The sequence below is a fragment of the Olea europaea genome, chromosome 16 (genome assembly GCF_002742605.1).
Source record: "Olea europaea var. sylvestris chromosome 16, O_europaea_v1, whole genome shotgun sequence".
Classification (NCBI taxonomy): Eukaryota; Viridiplantae; Streptophyta; class Magnoliopsida; order Lamiales; family Oleaceae; genus Olea; species Olea europaea.
The window spans coordinates 10,278,237-10,297,294 of record NC_036252.1 but is presented as its reverse complement, the minus strand read 5'-3'; the positions used below and the strand labels follow the sequence as shown (position 1 = coordinate 10,297,294).

The following is a 19,058-nucleotide window of genomic DNA, read 5'->3' as shown; positions in this document are numbered from 1 at the left end:
TTCTATTTAGTCCTTGAATTTTCAAAATATATAAAACTATAACCTATAAGACATATATTTTTATTCTAAGATTTTCAGGGTGTTACATATAGGACCTTTCAAAATCTTGAGAAGGTTGGTAACATAGCATATCAGTTAACTCTACCATCCAAACTTTCTATCATGCATGATGTGTTTCAGATGTCTATGATAAGAAAATATGTGCACAATCCAAATCATGTGGTGAATTATCAAATATTAGATGTTCAAAAAGACTTATCTTATGAAGAAGTTCTAATTGTTATTTTGGATAGAAAGGTACAAAAATAAGGATTAAGTCTGAGGAAAATTGATTACAAAGATTTAATGAATAATTGGATTGTCATAATGGTCATTTGTATGGTATTTCACATATGCAACCAGATTTGAGTCACCATGCAGATGTTTTTATAAAATTATTTTTGAGTTAAAACTCTTCGTTTTGCACATTAAGAACAATTATATCAACTTAATTAAATGGAATAATTGTTTTATAAATGAGCATTCATGGAGATAGATTATAAATCATATGAATGGTTCATTTTCCTCTATTTTTTTTCATTGTGTAAATATTTTATAAAACTTTTTATAAGAATTATTTTTTATGGGCTCGAAACTCTTTAGATTCTTAGTTAAAGATTCAATTTGACAAGATTAATGATTATATAACTCTCCCATTTGATTTTTCACTAAAAAGGGAGGTTATAAGAAGAAGAAATTCACTTTTTCACTACACGTCTTCTCAAATTCGAATTTAATCTTATTTTCTCTTGAAAATATCTTTTATGTTAAATTAAGCTCAAAGGAATAGCAAGAGTGTGAAGGATAAACACTTTTACACATTTCGTTCTTTATATTTCAAGAAAATCAAGGTAGGTAGAGGTGCAAGTGGTTATTTCATTTTCAAGTTATGATTTTTCGTTAAAAGTATGAATGAATTTGGTACCTTCGGGTTCGATACTTCGACACTACTATAGTTTGAATAATCATTTTTCAACTCTACGTGTTATGATAATTCTATTGACATTGCTGGAAATTCATCTTTGTGCAACAGTATGAATTTGTAGTTCGAATTTTCTAACTTGCTAATGAAATGTATCGATGATGATATCTATTGAGTTTCAAACTAATCGATTAATTCCCTTCCTACATGTTGATTTGATTTGCTTGGGGCGTGGATGATGGTAGATAAAGTTGTAACATGCTATGAAGAAGCCGGTGACTTAAAATTTTTATTCAAAATGTTTATGTGTTTTTTTTTTTTTGAATAAATAGATTTCTATGAATATCATATGTTAGATTACTCTAACAAGACATTTATGAATTATTTATGTTTAAAAGTAATTATGCTTTATTTCTTAACGTACAAGTTATCGTTCTTGTCAAAAATGTAAATGATAAGATCTAGTGTTTCTATTTTTAAAATTTTAGCTTCTGTCCTTGGATTCAAAAAATGTGTAACTCAATCATTACTTGAAATTTATGGAGAAAACTAGTTGAGTTTTGATATGATCCAAGATGCGGGAGTCACGAAGGCAAGTCCGAATTAAGACCCGTTTATTATCGAAGAAGGCCCAATGACGCGATTGAGAGTGAAACGAGTTGAAAAGGCGATGGGGATACTTGTCAAAGCCACTATTGATGACACGATGTTCGGGATGCAAAATGGAGCAAGTTTCATGTTGGGATCGAAGGCCAAAAAGATTTAGATCAACGTGATAAAAGTTGACGATATATAGAAAACGAGTAGTGTGGATTAAAATAGGCATAATTTTTAGCTCGGGTGTCGGATTTTCGCCAATGAGTACAATTCAGAATCATCACAAAATTTCGCACAAGAAGAAAAGGTTTTCAAAAATTAAACTATGTGACCGCATAGCTTAAAAGCCATGCGACCGCATAGGCTATTACCGAGATAAAATTAAGGCTGACTATTTGTTTTAGGTGACTACATTGATTTATACTATGCGACCATCTATTGTCTCAGACATGGATTCTTAATTTTTATCTCTCTTCTGGAGAAGCTTACATAAGGCTTTGGGAACACAGTTATCTTTTAGCATGGCTTATTATCCTCAAACTGATGGACAATCAGAAAGAACAATACAAATATTAAATATATATGTTGAGGGCTTCTGTATTAGACTTCCAAGGCCAGTGGAGTAAATTTTTATTTTTGGTGGAATTCGCATACAACAACAGTTATCAGGCTACAATTGGAATGGCTCCTTATGAAGCATTATATGGTTGAAAATGTAGATCTCCAGTTTATTGGGATGATGTTGGAGAAAGAAAATTGCTAGGACGAGAGATGGTTCGTGAAATGGCTGAAGTTGTGATACAAATACGTCAGCAAATGCAAACTGCTCAAGATCGATGGAAAAGCTATGAAGATCAAAGAAGGAGAATGCTAGAATTCACAGTTGGAGACCAAGTATTTTTTTTAAGGTAGCACCGATGAAAGGGGTTATGCAATTTGGAAAGAAAGGAAAATTGAGCCCAAGATAGATTTGTCCATTTTCTATTATTGAGAGAATTGGAAATGTTGCCTAAAAGCTTGATTTTCCTTCATTAATGTCTCAAGTGCACAATGTGTTTCATGTGTTCATGCTAAGAAAGTACATTGAAAATCTTTCTCATATATTGAGGAATGAACCGGTAGAGATAAAACCAGATTTGACTTATAAAAAAAATCAATAAAGATCCTTCAACGAGAGATAAAGCAACTGAGAAGCAAGAAAATTCCATTGGTTAAGGTATTGTGGCGGAATCAGTCAACCGAAGAGGCTACTTGGGAAAAAAAAGATGAAATACGGGTTAAATATCCTGAACTTTTTGGTAAGCAAATTTCGAGGATGAAATTTTTATAAGGAGGGGAGGATATAATACCGTGAGCTTTATGTTATATATATGGCCAATATGATTCATGTAATTTGCATCAATTTTCTAATTGCTTTCTCTTAAGATGGTATATTCAATCATTAAGGCTTTATAATTTTTACATTGTGATAACCTTCAACTCCGAGACCTAGGTGGTGAATTTTGTATTGAACTATGATAGAAAATTAGGTTAACTAAATGTTGGAGATTGGCTTGGTAAATAATGTAATGTCGGAAAGGCCATAAATTAGTATCGACGAAGGTTTAAGCTTTCCATTCGGCTGATCGAGGTCACTTTAAACCCTAGATAGGTAATTGCCATATTTGGAACATAAGGCATGAAGTGAGATGACCACGACATAAGAATATATGTTTTATATGATGTTATAAATATGGAGGTGCAAATTATTGAAATCGGTCGAGAATCGAATGTTAATCGGGTAAGTAATCAAATGAACAGTTAAGAAATTGGCTCTATAATATGTTTTGGGATATTTGGGCAAGTAAAATGGATTTTTAAGACATTAAAATAAGTCAAGGACATGATATTGATACCTGCAAGGATAGATGTAAAATTGGATTTTGCTACAAGGAACACCTTGATACGTAGTACACGTCATGCCTATTAATTTGTCTTTGTAATTGTCAATTCCTTCACTTTTAAGCATTATTCATGTCTACCACTCCTTTAAGACTTCTTATATGTGGTATATTATCCCTAAATTTCATAAAAACCCTCCACGGATAAGTAGAAAATCTGAATTTAATCAAAGGAGACAACACATACTTAACATATGATGACTTGTCACTTTAACCTCTAATTCCTTCAACCTTAAGCCTCCAACACTTCTTGTAAGTCCTTAGCACTTTACACAAGATAGTTATGACTCTTCTAAGTCACATATGGCTCCACATGGTGCAATGGAGAAGTCAAAGTTGGCTGCAAGAAGAACCCCCTCCTATTTAGACAGCTCATACTAGGAGACTTATCACTTTATATATAATTGCTTCAACCTTAAGGCCTCCAGCATGTCTTATAAATCCTTATAACTTTATATGGGATATATATGCATCTCCTAAGTCACAAATGACTCCATATAAGGTAGGAGAAAAGTCAAATTTGGCTACAAGGAGCCACATCCTGCTTGGACATCTCATGCTTGGGGAATACTTGTCTTGTAATCACAAATTGTAACGCCCCAAATATTTATTGACTTAAATTTGAGGAGTTATCGATATCATTCCATAATCATACATCAAGCGGAAATAAAATTTAAAATTTAATACCTTAATTTATTGAAACTCAACTATTGAATCAAATAAACATAGCATCATGAATGGAATGGAAGAGAAACATAAAATGCCCAAACAAATTTATTATGGATTCCTAAAAATTTCTTTTACTTAGCAACCTGCGCACCACTCAGCCACCATCCACGTTGATCAATCTGACCTGAAAAGTTAAAATGGAAGGAGTGAGTAATTTATACTCAGTAGGATAGTGTGTCCAAAACAATATGATAACTTTTATGACATAAATTTACAACATTCCATACCATCATTTCATCAAGAGCAATCGGTGATCAATCGAATACTCTAACATATTTGAGAAGACCCGAAGGAGATCTCACATTTCATTTCATTTCATAGCGACCCGCAGGTCAATTAGCATTTCATGAAATAAATCACGTCAAAAATTATAATATTGAAAGGACGGAACAACTTGCACATAGTATCCTACCTCGTTAATCTGCGAATTTTGAAAACAAGATCCAAGAATCACGCTCCAAATGTTTATTTTCTGTCAACGCAATTGTTGCCGTGTATGTGCATGCAATAGATGTGATTAAAGAGGCAAAGAGAATTATAATTTTGGTAGAATATGAATATAATAGGGGGTTTTTGCTGAACTCAAAGAATGAAATCAAAATAAAGGAATGGGGTTGATGGCAAAAACATGTGTATGGCTTCAGTATTTATAGGCAAACATAAGGTAGTTGATAAGGAATAGGATAATTTGCTTGGATTTTAAATTTCAAATATTGATCACTCTATCCATATACGATTTTCTTTAAATTACTAACCATATTTATCCACATGCCATATAAACAAAATTTGTTACATATATCCTTTTGTGATTTAAACCAAAAAATTTGATTAAGATTGGATTAGATATATTCTCAACTTGAAGATAAGTCAATCGAACATAAAATAATTCTATAACAAATTTATTTGAATTTAAAAAAAATTATAATCTCATTTCATATATTATATACGAGATCACGATTTATGAAAACCTAACCAATTCACATGCCCAAAACGAAAAGGGACACATTTTGATTACTGTGAGCTTAAACAGATTTGATAGGATGCACGTGTACATCAATAGCCAAAAATGATTTTGTTATAGTGCATGGGATAACAGAATTGGATGTGGTTAAATCATTTTTCAAATTAAAGATAATCAAGATTATATAACTAAAATATTACATTCTTTTCCTAATTATCTTAAAAGACATGGCCTTTTGCTAATCAAGAAAACTAACTTTGTTATAATAGGTTTCAATTGGGAAAACAGAATTAGACATTATTCCATGTTTTGCAAATAAAGATTAACGTGATTATATAATAAAATATTATAATCTTAATTTGCTAATTATCTTAAAAAAAATACATATTAAATACATTTCCTTGAATTAATTTATTTCCAATTAAGTTACCATTATCCATGCATGCACACATTAAGATAAGTTGGACTGCTAATTGCATAGGATACAAGGCTTAATTTATTTTAATACAAACGAACAATATAACTAATAAAACTCTTATTTAATTTACGTTTATTTCTTTTGTCAAACCGAGAGCAAAAGTGGAGAACTTTAATAGAATTTGATTGCAATGGGACTTAATCACATAAATTCTAGTTTACTTATGCCTGATTCCAAATCCTTCCCTAGCTAACTAATAAGGGAAACTAAGCGAATTAATCCTTAATCTAAAGCACACGTGGCTATACATATTATTTAAAATAATATTACTTACCAATTTCATTAACAATAAAGCTTAAAACTTTAGAACTATAAAATCTTGGCTATAACCTATTCAAATTAACTTTTTCTCAAGTCTAAAATGCATAATTAATTACAAGCTACCCAATGAGCCCAGTATCGATCAAATTTAATTATTTGACTCAAAATATAAGAATTTAAAATATATTACATCTTAGTCCCTCAACTTTTGAAATATAACATATAAAACAAATATGTTTTTATTCTAAAATTTTCGGGATGTTACACAAATTCCTTTACCTTTAAGTATCACTCACAACCCCAATCCTTAAGACTCCTTAAATAGCTTTGACTTGGAAAAGATAACCCCAAGTGGACGTGAAAGCAAAGGAAGCAAAAAGGAATAAGAAAACAAAAAGCCGGAATTTCTGGACAACTTTGTTACTTCACAATTTTGAGGTTTGTATCCATTATTTCTTAAGGGGTTTATAATTTCTTGAACATTTGAACTTGCTTTGATTAGTTTGGAGTGTTGTTAATGATTTTATGATGCCAAAATAGGGTTAATTATTTACAAAAACTTGAGGGAAAACAATCTAGGAAGAGATGTAAGTTGCTGGATTTAAGTGGTTTATACCTTAATTTTGGGATGATGCATAGTGTGTAACTTATATCTATCAATATGAACATTTTTATATGTAACTATGAAGTGTAGAAATGATTTTTAATGGCCTAGAATTCTATTGGTATCATACTAATACAATGGAAACCGAAAACTGTCATAAGGAAAATAAAAACTGCTTGATTTTGTGTAGTGGAAAATAGACTGCTTTTGAAGCTCAAAACCCTTCATTTGTCACAACTTTATGACTTGATTATCTTCACATATACGTTATAGGTGGGTGGTAAGACTTTTGGAGTCGTCGGATATAGTTAAGGAGTTGTAAAATAATTGAAAAAATAATTGGATGGTAATGAAAATCTGAAAACAGATTATGTCCATTTGGTTATTTAATGTGATTTCAACATTTATATGTTTATTAGTGATCTCTTGGGCTTAGAAAATAGATTCTAAGGGATACTAGGTTAATGAAAACAATTGGATGACATTGACGTTCATAATTGGACTCGAAAAATACCGAGACTTGTGGGATTAGTTTATAATGCCATCGATAACTTACAATAATGATTTCGTCTAAATTATTTTGACATGAATGGACGTATTTTGGGATTGTGTGTGTTAAGGTTATTAAATGGAGGATTGTCTTTAATATTAGATGGTAATACATGTGATTTTTCGATGTTGAGCGAAAAATGAAACTGATACACTCCGTAGTAGCTTGCACACACAAAGGCGAAAGGTAAGTAAAAATTCATTTACAACTACGATACAAGAACCTGGTAATTGTGATGTGGTAATATTGGAAGATGTAGATAACTTTGATAAGAGATTCATTGCATATTATATCATGGTTATGGTCATTGAGTATGCGGTTGCGATACCTATTGACAGCGATTTTCATTAAATATATCATTCATGAGCATTTTTATATGCATGCACAACATGTGATCATGATTGAAAATCTCGCATGCGAAACATGATTTCAAATTAAGTTTTTTTTATAAATGTTTATTGACCACTACTAAGGCACCGAGACATGTGAGGCATGCTTATTTGATATGTTTGGCATCGCGGGTGATATTTCCTGGGTGATTGCAAAGGTAGACAGGAGATGAACCTTTGCTGATCATAAGAGGGTGGATCGCTCGACTGTTCCCTTATGATATTATGATTATTGGCGCAGTTGGGTGGGAGACTTCTTGGGTGATCATAGGAGTAGTTAGGGAATGGGCCTTTAGTGGTCACGGGAGAATGGTCCACTCGTCGATGTCAATTTCATATTGGCCATTTAATTATTGATATTGATATAATATAGAGCTCTATCTGGTGCATAATAGATGGTTCAAGGGCCCAATAAATGGAAGGTTTCAAATGAAATAATTTCGAGTTGACTTTGATGAATATTGGAATATGATGCTTCTTTATGTGATGTTTAAAGTAGATGACATAGTGGTATATATCGTTATTATTCATATTCATGACATGCATGATTTTTGCTCACTAAGTATTGGCTGATGTAGTTCTTGCATTATAGATGAGCTTGGAACTACATAGAGAGCACGGCTAGCTGTGGAGCTCTTACAGGATTCCTGAGTTTGAAGTACATGGATGATGACCTATAGGGTTATTTTGTGGGTTACTATTTTGAGCTTATGGCCTATTGTGTTGTATGTTGGGAATCCTATGTTATATATCTTTTGACATGGCATGTAGATATGTTTATAACCTCAAAATGTATATGTTTGATTATGACGATATGATTTTAGTTTAGAGACATAGCTTATGCCATTTTATCAAGTGAAAAAAATGTGTGAAATTCTATGTCTAGATTGAGTATTATGAATTTATCGAAGTTTCACTCATGACTCTGGCTAAAAGTTTAGAAATACATAATGAAAATGTAACAAGGAAAATGAACGAAACTAGAATATGATGAAGAGAAAATTGATACTTTCAAATGTTTGGCCAATGGCCCCTTTTATAGGCAAAAAAAAATCCAACATGCAAGTGGACAATTATAACTTGTATTATGTCCAACATAAAGAGAGCTAGCATGTCCAACTAAATATCATTTTTCAGCTATGATGTGCATTTTCGTCAAAAGATGATGTAGTAACCAAAAAAAAAAAAAAAAAAAAACTTTCATAATTGATTGAATATTCATAGCACTAATCAAACACGTTTGAAACTTGGTGGAATAGTCTAGACATTTAACATCAAATTTAAATGCATGAAATGAAATATCAAATTATTCTTTTAATTGTTTAACATGAAACGGTTTTTTTTTTTTAACTTTTCATTTCAATTTATTCAAATGTGTGAGATTTATACATGGAATTATATAAACACTATATGTTTCATTTCAATATATATACACTAAGAAAAAACTTTTAAATTGCTAAAAGACTTTGCATTTATTTCTCACATAAAATACATTGAAATGAAATCTAAACAATTATTCTCTTAAATGTTCAATGAAGGGTTGCCAACATTTTTTAAAAGGCCAATTGGATTTTACATTTCATTTCTTCCAAGTCATTTATACCCTCCATTTATACATATACATAAAATTGTGTTGCCCCTTTTCCATAGTCTAAGGCACTTTGAATCAAAAAAATTTCTAAAGAGGAGGCAAAGAGTACCCTGAATTTTTACATATTGAACACAAAAAGGGTATTCAAACTTCAAGCATTAAGGTAGGGGTGATCTTAGCACATATGTAAGTGGTTTATGAATTATTTGTTTTCGTTTTGCATCAAACTTATTATTGTGTCACTCATGAAGGAGGCACCATTTGGTGGCTCAAATAAGAGAAAGAGATTGAAGGTGACACTATTATTGTATTACTCATGAAGGAAGCACCTTTTGGTGGTTCAAAAATAAGAGAAAGAAATTGACGGTGATACAAATAATCAAAGTTTGCATTTCTGAAAACATATATGTATTTTATCATTTACTCTAGTGCCTTCGTATTGAGTATTATTCATAGTACTCACACCCACTATAATCTCACAGGTTGATTTGAAGCACGGCGGCGGTTTGACATAGTGGTAAGTGCTCGGCAATTTGAAAAACTTTCAACTTTCTAGTAAAATTTCCAAATTATGTAAACGTATTATGAATAATTTTTAAAGATGTTTAAACATCTGTTTCGTTCAGTTTTATATGATATTCATGTCAACCGTAGTTTGGAAACGTTGGTATGTCTATGACCGAAGTTTATTCACTTCTGATTATAATTCCAGATTTTGTCTTTCATTTGAAAATGGTATAATTTGGGCTACATTACATATTTTAGAGTGAAATCAGTGGTGTTTGAAAGGTCTATGAGTCTTCTAATAGTGGCCTTTGGAATTTCCTTAAAACATTAACTAGAGAAAAAGTTATGTCGATTTTGGTAAACTGTGTCATTTCAAATCTGGGTTTTCTGTCCAGCATGTTCAAGAAATATTTTCATGCATCAATCGTTATTATCAAGCCCCCAAATTTTTATATGTGGTACATATATGAATGTTTTAGTCCCTGTAAAAATTTCATAAATTTTAATAAACATTTGCTTGGCCAAATATATTCTTCTTCTGTTGTTGTTCAATCCGTAATTGCTGAATCGCCTCCAAATGTTTTCCAAAACCAAATTTCACCATAATTTTATAAGTTTATATGAATAACTACTTCCCCATTATATTTTTATATATTTTCAAAATCCAAAAACTTTCTAATTTACAAATTACTTTGATTAACATCAAAGGGGTCGAATCAAAGAGGGATCGATTATTTTTAACGCTTGAGTTATCTTTCAATGGTATAAATATCAGGTCTATTGAATGTCTATAACTTTAGATATGGCCAAAAGACTTAGTGTTGCTCACTGATAGAAAAATTGTACACGACAAACAATAACTTAGACTTTGAAATGTAATCACGGATGTCAAAATTTCGCCATCACTAAACACTATGCTAAGATTTTAACTGTTCAACAAAAAATATTTAAGTAGTCGCTCTACCCATTTTTCAAGTTGACGGTTCCTGACACGAATTCATGTTTCCTACTCCGCTGATTCTCAAGTTCCCAACTCATCGAGAGATTCGACTAATCAAATTGATCTTACCCATTAATGAATTAAAGAATCATTAAAATCACAAAAAATTATATATAATCATGTTAAAGGATTTAGATGAAATACACACCGGTCAAATGAAATTTAATTCTCCGCACAGTTATACTATAGAATTAAATTTGATACATGGTCCATTCAATACACTCCAACTGTACTAGTGTCACTTTTAACTATTTATGTGATAAGGACAAATCATAAACTTGAATAATGAATCGGTGAACACTACAACTTTCCATTACAATGTGTCAACCCTTATACGTTGGTTGTGAACAAATTATTTATAATCAAAATATAAGTTGTGTCACACTATACTTTTCGAAGCAAGTGCTCAACTTATATTATCACAAGTGATTATAGACACTTTAATATGTGTGTTCAATGATAAATAATTACAATAAATAAATAAAACCACAATTTATTTATTACATATTATTATTTTATCATAGCAAAATATAGGGATGACAATCGGGCTCGTCGGCTCAGACCGCCCGTGGCTCGGTTCGAAAAAAGCTCGAGCCGCTCGACTCGAGGCTCGGGCTGAACCCCATTTTTAGGTGCCGGGCAAAGCTTGAGCTGACCCATGTGGCTCGCTGGCTCGAAGCATATATTTAAAAAAAATTAATAAAAAAATAAAAGGCAGTGTGCTGCTACCAGAAATGGAGTAGCAAGTTTGGTAGCAACCTACTGCCATTTTATTTTTAAAAAAAAATTCAAAACCAAACAAAACCCTAGCCGGCCCGGCTCGGCTCGGAAAAGCCCGAGCCAAAAGCTCCGATCGAGCCCAATTTTTCTTGCCGAGCTTTTGCTCAGCTCGGCTTGAGCCCGGAAAAAAGTTCGAATATTTTATCCGAGCCGAGCTCGAGCCTAGAATTTCGGCTCACGAGTCTGTTCGACTCGTTAACATCCCTAGCAAAATATAATATATGGCACCAACCTAACAAATTCATCCTCTATGTCTTCAAATTTGAATCGCTCAGTCACCACCTCTCCTTGGATTAGTTGTGCTCCCCATTACCCTCAATAGTTTCAACAATCGTCAGTGTGCTTTGAAATAATTTAACTCAAAAAAATGTCTAACCTATAGGCTTATTTTCACTCCGACCTGTCTGTTGAATGAAAGAAGGGGTTTTTCTTAAAACCCTCTGCAGAACTTTGCTCACTCGTCACCCTCGTAAACCTAACTCTCCCCTCCACCTCCAGGTACCCTATTCCTCTTTCTTCTAAGGCTCCAATTTATGTTTATATATATGTGATACTGTAATTTTTTAAGTTCGATTGTGTGTGCAGATGGATCGATTGGAGCGTTATTGTTACAACCCAACCTTGCGTTGGAATCCCCAAGTTGAGGAATACTTTATTAAAGCTTATGGAGCAGACTATTTTCATCGCATTTCCACAGCTCTCACGTTCGTATCTCTTCTTCTTTAACGTTTTCATCGTTATATGTCTTTGGGAGTTTCTGAACATTATGACATTTCGTTTGGAAGAAAATGTTGTTGGATTAAAAGATTGATTTTTGAGCAGTTAATTCTACTACCCTTTCATATTCCAATGCTGAAAAAACTGCAAGATCAATATTTGGAAGCCTGGAAATTAGTCCTCAAACTTAGAACAGAAAATACATTCCAACCCAGCTGAATTCTATGTTGCCAATAAACGTATTCATTTGTAAAAAGAAAAATGTTAATGTGTCATTGTAGTTAATTCCGAGAAATTTTACTGGTAAAGAAATTATTTAGCCCCCTTCTTGATTTTGGGCTGTATTTGCTTTTCTCATTTTCTCAGTTTGATGTAAAAACCTCTACGTTTTGTTTATTTTCCAGCTCCTGAAACCATATAATGATGGTGATTACTCTGAGGAGGATTGCTTTTTTTCCCCCCTTTTTAACTGCAAGCTAATATATACTCTATTGTTTTCAAGAGAAGCTTGGTCTCAGCAGATAATTTATTTTCTTCTTCGAGGTTAATATGGTAACTATTTTGTAATAGATATTCCTGGGATTCCTCATGATCACTAAAATTAATCAAAATTTAGGATGCCGATATTTTTTTATTTTTTTAATTTGCAGTATCAATATGTTAAGCTCTTTGAATCTATCAATTCTTGAATGGTCATTTAATATCTAGTTTAAATCTTCTTGCTTTTGTCAGGCGCCCATCGTGTTACTCTTGTATACGGGTGAATACACTCCAGTCCACGACTGGTGATGTTATTGAGAAGCTTTTGGCTATTCTGCAGGAGAGGAGGCAACAAAATGGTTCAAGTGATGGAACCAATGTTTGCCATATCTCTGATGACCTTGCCAAGGCAACTTTGGGCTCCAGTGAAACTATTCTGCCAAATAAATCTGTACAAGATTGTTTCATTGAGAAGTGCCAAATACCTAGTCTTGACTATGTAGTTTTTGTCAAAGGTTCGGGACCACATACTATTGATTATGGGCACATAGCAAACAAACCTCCCAAAGAGGTGGTTGTGAGTCGGAAATGTGCTGAAGCAGTTCTTCGTGGTGCCCAGGTAAGCATGAGATTTTAGAAGCTAGGCAGGATCTGTCTTTTCGTTAATTATAAAATCTTTTTGGAAAATGTAACGACCAAGTGCTCTACAAGAGAGGAATTGAGCATTATCACTTGTTCTGCTATTATTTCCTTGTTTTTAGCTTTCATGTAGACTAAAAAAAGCAAAATTATATTTCCTTGGTTACCTTTTAATATTTTATGTGAAGTTGTAGGTACCAGGTGTTTTGACCTGTAGTTTTACTTCTTTTGGTGGAGTAATATTATTATTAAATATTCACTGCATGCAAAATCATCTTCTGTTTATCTGCTTTACGATATTCTACGTAGGTGTATGTGCCAGGTGTTTTAGCCTGTAGTGCTCACGTTGAGAAAGGGGAAGTAGTTGCAGTTTCAGTTGCTGTAGAACAGCCTAGCTCAACTGGTGGATGGGGAGTTGGTTTTACTCGTGGGACTATACTGCAGGGATCACAGACAGGCGAGAATTTCATGTTTTTTTGCCTCCATTTGGTTCCGGGGAACAAATGTACTATCTGACAAGCTTATGGTTTTAGATATTAGTATGCATTCAAACACTCAATTCAAAAGTCTAGAAATTAGAGGATAGTGAACATGGAAAAGTGTTAGCATGCCATATGGCTCATATCCTTTTTTCTTTATTTCAAACAATAAAATGATTATTTATGTTAAGTAGATAAAGTGTTTAAAGCAGAACTGAGCTTAATATAAAGCAGTTAAAAAACTAATGAACATACAAAAAGATATTGTTGAAGTAATTGACATTGAAAATGCTGGATACATATTGCATATTGTCAAAGAATTTATTCAGCTAGATAGGCAATCATTTAATGTAAATTATTACCTTTTCTCATGTGTACCGCTGACAAATTTTTGTCACCTTGTAATTACGTTGTCTTGTAATTATCAGTTTCCTATTTATCACCAATTAGCTAAGATTTAATTAGGGTGTCCTTTCTTTGTTTTTTTTTTTGGTTGGCAATGAAGCTGCTATATAAATCATGTCCAATTACCTATAGTGATTTTTCTAGATGGTAGAAAAGACATGGGTTGGGTTCAAGTCGCTATTACACATTTTAAAAAAGTTTTGCACGTGTCAGACCTTTAATCAATAAACAGCGCTTAAAGATGCGGAATTGAGTAGTTATGCTTTTTTACTTCGTGCCCCGAGGTGCTTTGAAGGGTAAGCCCCAAAGCAACCAAAAAGCAAGTAAAAAAAAAATCTAATTGCAAAAATAGCCTATAATAGGGTGTTTGGTAGGGATTAAGATTAAATTTTTTAGTAGATTGTGATAGAATTTTTGAAATATGTGGTTGAAAAATTGTGAGATCCATAAAAGATGTGGTTAATATTGATTGTTTGACTTTGACTTAGATTAAAATCAGATTTTATTCTCTCCCAAACAAGCTCTAAACCATAACAACCTTAAAAATTCATAACACAATAGAACAATTGCTTATGCCTAAAAGCAGCCAGAAGGCGAGTGAAAAAAATATGAAAATACAATAAAATAGCATTTATAAACCATAACAACCTTGAAAATTCACAATGCAGTTGAACAATTGCAAGTATTTCACAATTCATCATATTTCAAAAAGACTTCTTTAAGACAATTTTATCATATTTCAACTACTGGTGGCAAACCATAAAAAGCATGCTATCTAGTCATGCCCTTGTTTGACTTAGATTTTAATCAAATTTTAATTTGAGTCAAAGTCAAACATTCAATATTAATCACGTCTTTCATGGGTCTCACAACTTTTCAACCACACATTTCAAAACTTCTATCAAAATCTAATTTTAATCTCCACCAAACACCCTCCATTATGTCTAGTGCATACAAAAATTTATTTTTTAACAACCAAAATAAGAGGAGAACTAAAAGCATGTTTAGGGAGTGTTTTTAAATGATTTACATTATAAATAGATGAAAGTGAGTGGTAGCTAAGTGGTAGAATTATATGTTCCACAAAATGTGGATAAAATTGGTTTGAGATATTATAATCCGCTTATAAACATTAGCGAAACATAGGCTAAACAAACACAAAATCAGAAAGGACCAAATAAACAACTTGACAGAAAATTGAAGAAAGAGAAGATCTGGAAAAACAGAAATTAAAGAAAAAATTTGGAGTAGCTATCGCTGGACAACTTGTGGGAGATGAATGGTTGAAAATTTGCATTCTATTTTTTTTATACTTCTTTGTTGTCCTTATTTAGCAGTTATATGCTATGATACTCGAACTCGGGTATGAGTACGTATCTAAGTGTTGGATCCGTTATTTTCTAAAATGTAGGATATGAGGATATGGTTAAAAAGAATTCAAATTTCGAACATGGGTACATGGGTATGTCTTTTAAACTTCAATTTTTTACTGATCAAGATGTCATTTTGAATAGATTAATATCAATCCTTCACAAAGAAGGAAATGAATATTGAATAAGGGATTAAGACGAATAACATAGACTTTTGGAGTTTAGTTTTTAATTATGGGAAGTTAATTATTAAATGTTATATAAAATAGAAAATAAGGGTCTTGATTGCAATTTGGGTTTAGTAGAGCACTAAGTAGCACTATATGAAACCCATTTGCATTTTATACATACAAAATCCTAAACCACGAATACAAAGAGGGAAAGAAGGAAAAAAGGAAGAAAAGAGAGAAAAATGAAAGAAGGGAAAACCTAGCATCGTTGCATTTCTGCACCTTCTTGGAGGTGGTGCTAGGCTTATAGAGAGTAGAAACGGGAAAGAAAAAGAAAAGAAAAAAAGAAGCAAAAAATGGCGAAGTGTCCGGTTGAAACTTGGAGAATCCGACACATTCTATACTCATACTCATGTCGTGTCGTATTCAATACTGGTACATAAACCATTTTGAAAAGTTCAAACATCATAGATTATAAGATTTGGATTGGGTTTTATTGAAATTTTTTAATATTATTTGCTATTCCAGAGCATCTTTAACGAATTGAAAAGATCTTTAACTTAAGTGTGCCCCAACATAAAAGTTCTTAGTTTTCTAAAGATTTAAAAGCTGCATTCAAGGGTGCATGCCTAATGCTCTGTGAGGCATCTACGTTAAGGCTTGTTCCTCATTAATAAGGCGCATACGGCTTCCCAAAGGCATATTAAAAAAAAAAGTTGCATTTAGCACTGACACTTAAATGCATTTTGAAATAGCGCAGCAATGTAACACATGCAATTGACCTAATTGTAAGCATTTGGCACCGACACTTAAAAATGCATTTTGAAATAGCATAGCGATGAAACTCTGTTGTGTGTTACACTACAAAGTTTTTCAAACAAAAAAAGCAGCACATAATGTCGTAAAATAGTGATGCTTTAGTAAATAATGCATTTCAACACATCTTGCCTTAATACGCTGGGAAACAAATTTTAATTATCCCACTTATCATTTAAGGATTATGTTAAATTCTTATGTGTGCACTAGATAAATAATTTCTTCTTGTGTGGGTACATTTCGTCCTTTATTAACTCTTAGGTAAATATCGAATAGGTTTTAGATTTTTGAGAATAGGTATAGTTCCATATCACATGTAGAACCCCCATGCTTCCTTATTTCCTGCGCAGTTCTCTTTGTATCTTCTTGCATTTTACAAATATAACCAGTATACAAATTGTTTTATACTTCAATAATACCTGTAAGCAGCATGTTACAAGATGGGGGTTTGCTTTGTGAGTTGGTCATAGCTTTGGGCCCGTTTGGTTTCTGTTTCAATTTTGAGTTTTGAGTTTTGAGTTCGATTTCAATTTTATTTTATTTTTTAATTGCTAAAAATGCAATTGGTTTGTTATTTTCAAAAATTATTTCTCAAAACTAAAAACTAGAAAACACGTTTGGTTTGAAGTTTTGAAAAATTATTTTACAACATATTATTCTATGAAATTTGATTATTTAGGAAAAATAAAACAAATTTATATTAATATATTATCATGTAATATATACATTTTAAAGTTGGTAATTTTTACAATATTTTTTTCTCGCTATGGCCTACAAAAGTAAAATAAAAATAAATAATAATTAAGTTCAAAATATGGGGAAAAAATAAAAATGAATGACGTAGATTGAAGATGTATTTATTTGTGTTCATTTAAATGTTTATTTTTTTAGAATTTTTATGTATATAATCATTAAGAACTTAAACTATTTTCATTTTTTATTTTTTTTAGAAATTTTTATAATTTCATTATTTTTATTTTTTATTTTTTGAATATATTTTTCTTGATTTTTATTTTTTTTAAAATTTTTTTTTTAGAATTTTATATTTTTATTTATTAAAATTTTTGGTGTTTAAAATTCTATTAAAATAAAATTTTATTTAAACGCTTTTTTCATATTCATATTTTGAGCGTTTTTCTGAACACTCAAAATGTCAAAAATGCAATTTTAGTTTTATGTTACAGGTTTATTCTTATTTTCAAAAATGCATTTTCAAAAATACTAGACCAAGCATGTTTTCAACGTTTGCAAAATTGAAAACTAAAAACAGCAAACCAAAGGCACCATTTGATTAGTTGGTTTTATCTTTAGATGGAAGGATGATGTAACAGATGCATGAGTGCCAGCCAAGTCAAGAAGCGTCTTTTGTTTCTTGTTATGTCACTTCTAGCATATAAAACAGCTAACACAACTGTATCCTTTCATAGGATGACAAATAAGTGACAATAGTTAACAATGTGGTAATATTGTATATAATATTAGTTTCTTATGAACTGCATGGACACTTATAGTGCTGCTCATGTCTAAATAGCTGCACTGAGGCTTTATTTCTTCTTAGACCTGAAATGATAGAGATATCTGGCTTTTAATTGAAATTTATGAGTATTAGACAACATATATCCGTTTTTTTCCTTCTTCCCTCTCGTATATATTTGTCTTCCCTAGTTGCAACTTGCAGTCAATTGTCTCCCTTGTCAATAGAATTCGTCTTTCTAATTCCACTTTAATAATCATATACCACACTACATGGACCCTTGTATTGAGGCTCAAGTTCTCGTGCCGGACACTTGAACAAGGGTATGGCCTGTAAACTTCTTGTCAAGCATGAAATCACCTATGAATCCAAAAATTGGACACATAGCCATGTTGGACACATTTGCCCAAGTTCATTTAAGATATTTCACGAAGGATGTTGGAACACTTTAATGATAGCTTATATTAACTTGTTTGCAGATCCTTATTATTTTGAAAGAAAGGGTCTCTACATTGGCCAAGGAACCACAGTGATGTCCAGAGCTGGGATCTTTCGTGCATCTGAAGGAGTGGCAGTGGATATGGTTCATAGAATCTATAAATTACCTTCCTTTCGTGGTATGCTTCTCTTCTTTTGATTGATCTATCAGACAATGTTTAGCAGAAAACATGAGAGTGTGTGTTGAGCATATTTACTCCATCTATGCTTCAGCAACCTGGTTGTTGGATCATGATCAGAAAAGATTGCCATTTTATTCCTTTCCAAGAGTTTACAGAAAGGATTGAATAAATCTGTCTTGGAAATACTAAATGAACATTTAAGATGTCCAGATCATTTATATAGAATATGGACTTTAAGAATGATATCACCCCGGTATTTTTTGGATTTCCAACCTTGTAAATCTGCACCAATTGTGGTTAGTTTCTTTAATGTGCAGTCACAGTACCATTGATCGATGCACACTCAACTTTCGATGAGCTTACTTTCAGAACAGGAAAGCAGAAATAAAATAGAATCTACGAATAGGGATGGCAATGGGGCATGGTTACCCGTTCCTGCCCTGCAGGGGATTTTACCTCCCCGATCCCCACTCAAGGCGGGGTAATTTGGGAATTTGGCTAATGGGCTTGGGTAATTGGTTCAGTTTTGTGCATAAAAAA

General features: G+C 32.2%; 1 protein-coding gene across 3 annotated transcripts in view; it reads left to right on the top strand.

The window, feature by feature from the left end:
- The first annotated feature begins 11,619 nt into the window (after positions 1-11,619).
- The window catches only part of LOC111412057 (putative methyltransferase NSUN6), a 28,528-nt gene continuing 21,089 nt past the window's right edge, over positions 11,620-19,058 (top strand). For 2 of the 3 annotated variants that reach the window (XM_023042802.1, XM_023042803.1), the window contains exons 1-5: positions 11,622-11,846; positions 11,934-12,052; positions 12,798-13,164; positions 13,494-13,641; positions 18,378-18,515. In XM_023042802.1, the coding sequence (XP_022898570.1) occupies positions 11,760-11,846; positions 11,934-12,052; positions 12,798-13,164; positions 13,494-13,641; positions 18,378-18,515 (859 nt within the window). In that variant the 5' untranslated portion in view covers positions 11,622-11,759. Of the gene's footprint in view, positions 11,847-11,933; positions 12,053-12,797; positions 13,165-13,493; positions 13,642-18,377; positions 18,516-19,058 lie in introns of all 3 variants that reach the window. The other variant, XM_023042804.1, reaches the window with a different exon arrangement.